General features: G+C 40.8%; 1 protein-coding gene across 1 annotated transcript; it reads right to left on the reverse strand.

The window, feature by feature from the left end:
- Window positions 1-1144: 1144 nt before the first annotated feature.
- LOC105035184 (uncharacterized) lies at window positions 1145-8693 on the reverse strand. Its single transcript, XM_010910640.4, is given in 6 exon segments — window positions 1145-1715; window positions 1718-2274; window positions 3910-4001; window positions 4335-4607; window positions 5426-6400; window positions 8554-8693. Coding segments are annotated over 5 exon segments (2202 nt in total). The 5' UTR covers window positions 6374-6400; window positions 8554-8693; the 3' UTR covers window positions 1145-1383.
- Between the last annotated feature and the right edge of the window lie 1468 nt (window positions 8694-10161).

Genomic DNA, 10161 nt, shown 5'->3' on the forward strand with positions numbered 1-10161 from the left:
CGGCTCCGGTTCGACGAATCAGCTCCCAAAATGCTTCCACGACCCTTTCATGGACCAACCATTACCTGACACGTGCACAAAATTACGTGTAATAGTTTCGACAAAAATCCATGGGAGTTCAGAGGACCAACTTTGGATTCTCCAATGGGGAGTCAAATGTTTGCGAGGGTGCTTTCACAAGAAGTGGACATACAGTACAGGTCTTGTTCTACGACCCCAGGTCAAAGAATTGACTGACTTCTTAACCAAAAAAAAAGGGCATTGACTGACTTCAAAGGATGCTTCGTTGAACAACGGGTTCATCAGATCTATCGCACATATCGCTTGGTAGACGTTTCGCACAAAACAAATCATGTTCTAGTTTTTGTCTTTTTGAAAGGGCTAGAGAAATGGAGGGAAGCCCACTCGATAGAATACCCAATCTGATGCAGAGCAAGGGAATGTGAAATTTCCACCCCTTAGCTTCTTCAGTTTGGAAGAAAGGGTGCAACAACTCACAGATCAAAACTCAGGTCACGAGATGTGAAGCATTCGAGGGTAATTAGCACGTACCATGGATGGGGAATAAGAATTAATAGTTTTGATATGAGAGAAGAGTATGCAGAATTTATTTTTGATTTGCTAACGATGTCAACCTAGTTTGAAATAATTGAAATCACTTGCGACTCCATTGAAATTCTAATATAACATATCATCTAATTCGACATGTGCTAGCTAGGTCAGCTGTAGTCTTGTTGAAATCACTAGTTATCTAGGTTCAATCTCACCCTTAACTTATAATACACACACATACACACACAAAGCAAGCAAAATAATCACAGAATGTTTTACAATATATGAGTTTGATATTAAATTTGACAGATAGTAAAAAAAAATGACATAATTGTTATGTCTTTGCCTTTAAAGCTCAGAAACATTTACAAACTTTTAAAAATTAAAAACCCAGAAACTAAGCAAAACAGTGCACCTCTCTTCAACTATTCACCACATATAAATACAATTTCATACAATAATTAAGGCAAAAAAATAAGAATAAAAAAATTAACAAGTATCAAAAGCTGCCCCCAATTCCTCCTTTTGTGTCTTTTTTTTTTTCTTTCAAATTTTTTTTCCCAAAAAAAAAAAAAAAAAGACACACCAGAATCTCCCTTTCTTATCCCTCATCTCCCATACGCCCTTTTGGAGAACACAACCAGCACCCTCACAGAAATCCAATCTGTACACGCACTCCTCAAATTAGCCTGCTCCCATAATACCAACAATGAAAACAGAAAAATCACAGGATGCCACGTAAACTAGCCCCGGTAATCGTCACGCTGCCACGAATCCAACGGCGGGGAACACTTACTTTAACTTGCATCGAGATTCGCGCAACAGATTCGATCATCCCTTCCGGCCGGGCCGCCCTCCGCCTCCTACCGCCGCGGCCGAGCTCCCGCCGCCGAGAGCGACGGCGGCGGACTCCACGTGGGCGAGAAGATACTCGTATATCTTCTTCCTCAGACGTTCGATCGTCTCCTCCGGCACGCCTCCCCCTTCGCCGCCTCCGTCCTCCGCCTCCGCCGCCTGCCCTTCCCTCCGCCGCCCGATCCTGTCCAACCAATCGTTCACCTTCTTCAGCTGTGACAGCATCCCGGCCACCTGCTCCCGATCCCACGGCCCTGGGGCCGCCACGTCCGCATCCAGAAACCTCTCCACGAACCCCAGGAACCACCCCTCCCCTCCTCACTCAGCACCCGCGCCAGCTCCGCCCCCTCCTCCAGCCCTCCACCGCGAGCCCACTCCGGTGGCGGTGACCGCGGGGCCGCCGTTCCCCGCGCCTTCCCATTGGAGGTCGTAGCCGGCGACGGCTTCCCCGATCCAGAACTCACAGGCACTGCAGGCGGAGGCGCCCGAGATTTGGCCTTGGAGGAAGCTGCCGTGGTTTTGGAAGGGCCGTCGAGGACCACCGCCAACGAGGTGGAGGCGGCGGCGGCGGCGGAGAGCGGCGGAAGGTGGGGCTTGTGGTGGTAGAGGGAGAAGGGGGAGAGGTCGGTGGCGAGGGCGGCGTGGACCCAGGTGTTGGCGCGCCGGCGCTTGTCGGCGCAGATCTTGAGGGATTCCTCTGGAATGGGGTTACCCGCCGGGGCCTGGTCCGGTGAGGTTACCGCAGTCTTGGCGAGGGAGTCGGTGACGAGGGAGGCGCGGGAGAGGGAGGCGTGGAGGGCTAGGAACTGCTCCACCGCCGGCTGGGGGTTATCCTCCTTCGCGGTGGACGTTACTTCTGCGTACATGCTGCAAGCAAATGCACCCTATAAGCAACAGTTTCAGTTCAGAATTTATCAGTGCCTACATGTGTTCGTCAGTGTGTGAGGAACAAAAAGGGGAGGGAAAAAAGAAAAGAAAAGAAAAAAAATTCAAAGACCACAGCAAAGTTTCAAATGGCATTTTATCAAGTGCAAGACATTTGACAACTGTGGGTATGTAAACTTTGTCGATAATTTTTAGCAATTGAAGAGCTGCAAAGTTGCAAACATTAAAGATTAGTGGTAGCTACTAATGCCGTTCTTTTGGAGTATATGTGGTTCACAAGTGAAATAGGAGATGATAGACAAATATTTACCATTCTAAATGACATATTTCACTTGCAAAATGAGCCAACATTGTAGGAGTTAAACAATGGAAAAGAAAGAAACCGTACACAGATTTTATTCTCCAAGATAATCTCAAGGATCAAACTATATTCAGTTTCCATACTGCCTTCACATAAAGATGAGAAATCCATTTTCTCACAGGCCATCCTTTACAAAGTCTACAAATTTGCAAATAAATACTCTTTGTCAAGCTCAGAGTGATGGTACCTCTTTCAGAAATTGGAGGTATCATGTTCGCTTGTACTACCTAGCTGTGACTATCCTTGTCACTCAGAAATCAAAAGATTACAGGCCCACCTTTATCACTAACTCCGACATGAGTATAGCAGATGAAGGCTATCACACAGATACAGGGCACTTTGGTATTTAAGAATGACCAAATTCCACTGAAAAAGCTTGAAAGCCAGTAAACGAGGTATGGGGGAGGGGGCCTAAAGTCTACTCAGATTTTTGAATAACAATTTATAAATACTCCATCAAAATCATAAGTTAGTGAATACATAACATATTTCCATCCCTATTATCTCAGCATGTTCAAGATGCACATCCTTACGACAGAATTATGTGACCCCCACAATGGGTGTACAGAACCATACCCACAACGAAAGCATAGAAGTTGAGAAAATTCTGCTCTGATTGTCTTAGTAATATAAATGGCATCTACGAATTTGAACAACCAGTTTATTTTTCAAAAATTTGATCATAATAATGAAATTAAGCAGATCCACACACCAAATTGTTTGAATATATTAACCAGTGTCAATATGCACTCAAACAACCAGTTCTAGCAACTACACTAATAAGATCAAACATACTATGAAAAGATAAAACTCGTTTCTGGACCATCTTCAAAAGCACCTGCAAATCTGTCTCACAGAGCCTCAATATCTCAAATTAAGAGAATAGATCATAAAATACTAAAAAAAATCAACTATCAAAACTTCATAGTGGCAGGATAATTTGTTCGTTGGACAGCAAGATCTAAGTAGGCTTACAAAATAAGTGGGCATATGGTTAAGTGCAAGACTGTTATGTTACATTAGACTTATCATGGATGGAGCAGATTGCTTCAAGATAGCAAAGCATAATAGAAAAATTCATATCAACGCTTCTATAGTAGAACAGGAAGAAGCTCAAATGAATTCATGTTTAGGATAAAAGAAAAATGTGGATAGGAATTAAATGCAGAAGTATAAATGAAAATAACTCGAAGTGTAATGCCTTCAGCTCTTGTCAAGTGGAGAAGCGCTGCAAATTACCAAATACAGGTAATTACCTTAAGCATCTAATCAAGCTCTCTGCAGCAGAGGCTTCTTGCAAAGCCTGAATAGCAGCTACTTGTGCAGCATCCCTATACTTCAAAACCTCCTAAATAAAACATAAAACATCAGAACAAATGAATCACTAAACCAGTGAAGTAAGAAATCAGTGTGCAAAAGTCTAGTACATACACAATAAGGTGGTTTACCAGAAGGCCATATAGCTATACCGACCAGGCTGGTTTACCATAAGATGGTAATAACAAAAAACAAGACCTCATGAGATGGTTGTTATATATGTGCTATGATGATAGTTATAAGCTAAAAATAGAAGATACATAATGTTCATGTATGAGCAAAAAACTGATGTGCAACAATTTTAACCCACCTATTCTAATAAGAACTCTGAAATTTTCATGTTACATGATATTACATAGCATACCTTTCCGAGTTTTGCAAGAGATGATGGAAGTGATGCCCATGAAACACTACCATCTGTCCATCTTTTGCTATTAGAGACAAACTTGACTAAGCTAGCGAGATTAAGATTGTTAGTAGCCTCTTGTGTCTTCTTTATGATAGAAGCCCGTTGTTTATTTGACCTATCCGAATCATCTGAAGCTGCATTTGCAGTTCCCTTCTTCACAGGAGTTTGAACATTATTATCCTCTTTACATAAAGACTTCTCATTTGATGGAGTTTTTATTCGAGGAACCTGCAAGTTTGAATAAGTGAATAAATAAAGAATAAGATGTTCCAATTATATGGATTATCAAGCACCATGGAGCAACTTGAATTTTCATATTTTAGTTTTATCTAACAATAATGAAAGAGGAATCCATGCAAATGAAACCTTCAATAAAAAACACAGTAATAATTTAGCATAATGATAATGGACCAAAAAGAATGATTATAATTATCAAACTCCATAAATTATCATCCATAAGGCCAGGCTATGTTACTTATTTTAAACCCAGAAATCCTGCATTATGTAAAGCATGTGAAAGAGGAAACCATTTTTTTTTTTTCCGTGCACACTTTGCTGATTAAGTGACACATCAATAAGCAGAAACATAACCAACCACCAGGATACAAGCATACATAAAAATAAAAAGAAGAAAAAAAGTAGGCATGTTTTGGTACTTTTGCAGAAATCAAAGAGAATCTCAACCAAATTATTAGTTAGAAACATATCTGACATGATTGTTCAAAATTCAACAACTCCTGTAATATCCATAGAAAGACTAGTTAAACAAAAAGGACAAGAATCCACCAAATTGCTGTTTCAGAATTTTATCTAACATGATCAACATAAGCCAAAGTCATTTGACGCAATCCAGATATCATCAACATCAATCATTTAACTAGCAATTTAGTTCATTATATTATCTAAATAAACTTACATCATAATTTGAAGATCCAAAAGACCAAAAAAACAAAAGAAGCTTGCTAGCTTTACCCATCTTCAAGATGCAGAAAGAGGATTCAAAATTTATATGCAAGAGAATGAATCCAGAGTCTCAATTAACTCACAGAAGCACTTCGAGTCTCAGATTTTGTCTCAAGTTTGCCTGCCTTTGAGTTAGAATGACCCCTCCCTTTCGTCTCCATACTTCCTTCCCAGCTCCTTCTCAAAGCTCTGGGACTTGATTCAATGCCTGGCACCAAATTCCGAGTAGAATTTCCAGCAGCTGCCTTCCTGCCAGCTGTGGTAACCTTTAAAATGGATGCTGTCCTCTCCAACAAAACCAACTGTGAAGATGCTGGCTTTTCTAGCCCTTTAATTTTTGCTTGCTGTTTAAGATCATTGGAGAACTTCTCAAATGATGCAGGCAATGAATAAACACTTGTCGGGGATGAAGGTATTGACCTTGAGTTCATTGATCTTGATCTCACACCCATAGCTTCCTTTGTCTCCAATTTGCCATTCGCTGCTTGTTTCGAGAGTGCAGAGCTTGACTTACTGAGCAGCGCCTTTTCCTTTTCAACCTCCTCAGTTCTAATAGTTCCATTCTGTTTCCCCAATTTGTTCTTCTCTTTTTCTGAAGACAGTTTAGCATCATCCTTTGAGCCATTAGACAGCCGAGGTTTTTCAGTACCAAGGAAACCCAGGGAACTGGTGGCCACAATATCCTCAGGGTGTCCTACACAAGGATGGCGGCCAGGGACTGGCCTTACACCCCTAAGGATGGGTACAGGGGAGGCTGCTTCAAGGCGGTCAACATAAATGAACTGTCCCAATTGTATCTTATCACTTAAGATAAGGTCATCATGCTCATCAGGTAGGGATACATAGGTAGCATGGGAAGAATCAGAGACCTTAAGGTAGAAGCCTCGGTTTGAGAAGAGGTCACTGCCAGCAAGGGCTGGAACAATGCTGACAACTTGAAGGAGAGACGAGCGGTGTTCACCGGCAACCTTGACATCTGTATTCATGTGCTGGAAGAGCTTAAGGAGGACCCCAGGGACCAGTGAAGCCATTTGGTGCTGTCTTTAAAGTGCATTACACTAGAAACATTTAAGAAAAAAATAAATTGATATTAGAATGCATTTCATTTGGAAGGAATTCAATGAACCTGCAGGTGGTAACGATGAATTGTTTAATGATGCCAATACTCAGCAACTGCGATCTGATGGACCATTTTTAAGCATTAGATGAAATCTATATCCAAAAGGCAATGAACTACCTGAATCACATCATCTACCACAACTAATAATAAAGCTACTTAACAGAGAAATCGAGACAAGCAAACAATTATTTTGAGCTTTGATAATGCAGATTCCAGATCAATTCAGAGGTTCAAAAAATTTATCACATTAAACCATTTGTTCAGTTTAAGACTTCAGATGCTCTAAAAAAATAAAATAGGAAACCTAATGTTTGAACTAAATTCATTGCATCGTTCCCAGGATCTTTGAAAACTAGAATAAAATGCAAAAACAGCAAAACCCTCTTGAGAAATAAATGTGATGGTTAGTTTTTTAATCAGATAGTTCCATGCAGCTGACAAGAAAGAAACTTGGAAAACTCGGGTAGAGCAAAGATAGTGACTTTCAATAAGCTAAAAACATTGTCTATTCTGAAGAAATGAAATTCTCAGAGGGACGGATACGAAAGAAACTTACATCTCAATTTCTTGGGTTTTCATTCAATAATTTGGGACATAGAACTATAGAATCCATCCATGACTTAAAGAGTAAGGAAGGAGAATTGGCTTGAAAGCAAACTCAGGTAGAATAGAATAAAAAAGATGTTGACTCAGAATAGATCAAATCTATTATATAACAGAAATCAACAAAAGATTGTGATAAAACCATGTGTCACTATATAGATTCCAACTATTGATGTATAACCAAATACAGAAAAAAATATGAAAATTTTGGACTGCAGGATCTGTCACAAATTGTAATAGAATGTTGATGATCGGCAAAATCTAGAATTGAAAATAAGGAGCCTTAGGTATGAGTCGATTGGTACATAGAGATTTCACCTTCAAAGAGAATATAAACCATCGAATCATCAGAGAATTTAAGATAGAAACATTCTTTAAAAAAACTAGACAGAAAACGCAAGCTTTAGAGGGTTCTCTTTTCTGGCCTATAAAATAGTGACACACAGAGACCCTCAAATCTATCAGAAATAGTCCCTGCGAGAACCATTGCAAATCAAAAATATAATAAACTGCAAAATAAAAACTTTACCATGCAATAAACAAGATATAAAGCCAAGAATTTTCTGACTAATTCGAACCGAATGAATATGATGCTGGCTTCTACTGGATACAAGGTACAAGCTTATAAGGTATTCAAGGGAAAGATATTTCTTGTAGGGGCCCGTACCAGAAAAAATTCGCTTTTAAGTTTAGCAGTTAGCAGCTATAATTTAGGGAATAGGTCCATTCCTCACTTAAAAAACAAGGAATAGAGAATTGCCTTGAAAGCAAACTCGGTCCAAATAGATCAGATTGAGACAATGAAGGGACCACTATTGTTTACAGAACATAAAGAATAACACAGTTCCCAGTAAAAACCATGTGAGGATATATGAAGATCAAAAAAAAGAGAAGACAAGGAAAGCAATCATAGAGTTAGATAGACAACAGAGAATCGGGTGAGGACAACAAAGACTTCGACATTGAGGCGATCGACGATGATAAAAATGCAATCACTCGATGGATAGAAGGGAAAATTTTTCTTCAGGGGTTTGACTGAATCACAGATGTGAGAAGAAAAGATTTGGTTCTAGAAGCCCGGAAGGAAATTATTTAATTGGAAATCCAGAGACATTCCTCACAGTAAATGACGGTCTTTTCGATCTGATGCACCGGATCATACCATCAGAAACGAAGCAAAGTTGCGGTTTAATAAAAGAGCACGTTTTCCTAAAATCCCGGATGCAAAAATCCCATCTTTTGAACAAATTTCACAATTTTTTGCCGAACTCAATCAGATCACAGAGAAGGAAAAGAAAAGATCTTTTTCAAGCTACAGAGATCACAAAGATGAATAACAGACTGTTCAGCAATTCCACATCAAAAAATCAACTAAAAGAAGAGATTTAAAACCGCTCTTTCAATCTCTTTACAGATATTGTACCAAAAGAAATCTCCTTACAGATCCAAAACGAAGAAAAACGGCATAAAATCATCAAAAGCGCCAACCTTTTTGCGCTCTCCAGTGGAAACTCCCAATCCCCAATACCCGGAGCCGGAACGAAACGAAAAGGACCCTCCTCTCCCGATATCGAGACCGAAAAGCGCTTGATCTTTCCCTTTCTCCGTCATAAATCGGCTCGCCAGAAGAGACAGCGACGGAAAACCACCCCCGTAGAATCCCAATTCGGCGGGGCACGAGCCGAGAATAGAGCGGGAGTAAATTTAAAACCCTTATTCCCGTGATACGACCGAATCTGGGATAACCGCCCCGCTCCCTACCACCCTCCCCTCTCCACTCTCCACCGTTTACACTGCAACCGAGATCACGTCCTCGAATCCATAAAAGCGACCACAGAAGACTTCCAGACCCACCCCCTCCTCTCTCTCCCTCTCCCCCCTCTCTTTCTCCTCTTCTCCTCTCTCTCTATTAAAGCAGCGATGGTGAACGGAGCTGCCAGCCCAGACTTGGCACAGACAAACGAATTCTGGCACTCTGAATCTCTCTCATACTCTCCAGTTTCATTAAAGAAAAAGCCAGAAGTCTCCATCTGCTACAAAAATAAATAAAAGATTAAAAATTTAGACCGTCGTTTAGGCATCATTTTCATTTTTTACATCTTTTAGAATCATGAAATTACTGATTGTAGCGGTCGTAAAATTAAAAAGCTTTAATTTTTTATTTTAGAATATTATTTTACCTTTTATACTTTAAAAATAAAATAATAGTATCTAATATGTTTTTTATTTTCGTTTATGGGGTTTATTATTAAAAATAGAAAATAAAAGTGATGCCAAGCACGTCTTCCACACTTAGCTTCGAGCAACCTTCTACCGCCACGTGTTATGTTACGAGTAGTTCCGTAATTCCCAATGAATCGCACCGATGCTCCTCCGGTGCCGTATGGCACGGGGCTCTCCATGGGTTTGGTAACATGCTTGGGCCCCGAAGCACTATTAGGAAAAGTTAAAATAAGAATGAAGCAGAGGGCTCGACGGTTACCTGAACAAGTGCGGCGTTGCGGAGTAGGACGTTATTTTCTCGGTTGTTATTATTATTATTTTATTTTATTTTATTTTATTTATTATATATATAATATTTTTTTATTATTTAAAAAAAAAATTTTTTTCTTCCTCTCCTACTCTCTCCGCGCCCGTCTCCTCTACCACATCGCCCATTCGCACGCTCTCCTCTATGCCGATCTTGCTTCCGGACCTGCCGAAACTCCCATCTCTATCTTCTCCCGCCGGCCGCCGCCACCTCTACCTTTTCCTTCACCACGCCCCCGGCGGCGAGCCATGCTTAGCGGAATCGACGTGTGCGGCGACCTGTATTCGGATCAGCAATCCGGACCTCTATCATGGTGGCGATCTCTCCATTCACCGACCGCTCCGGCTAGAAGATTCCAACTCCATGACGAATTTCGTTGGTTGGCGGTGCCGCTATCTCTCCATCGACGTTCGATAGCGACGTTCACTCGACTTCAATTAATTTCGAGCCCATGGCATCATCGGATTCTGGCGCATTTGATCGAGTCTATGAATGCAAGAAAGCGGGACGTTGTGTGAGACGACGCGCTTCGAAGATCTCTTGTTTTTTTTGAATCAAAGTTACCC

The sequence above is a fragment of the Elaeis guineensis genome, chromosome 1 (genome assembly GCF_000442705.2).
Source record: "Elaeis guineensis isolate ETL-2024a chromosome 1, EG11, whole genome shotgun sequence".
NCBI classification, from domain to species: Eukaryota; Viridiplantae; Streptophyta; class Magnoliopsida; order Arecales; family Arecaceae; genus Elaeis; species Elaeis guineensis.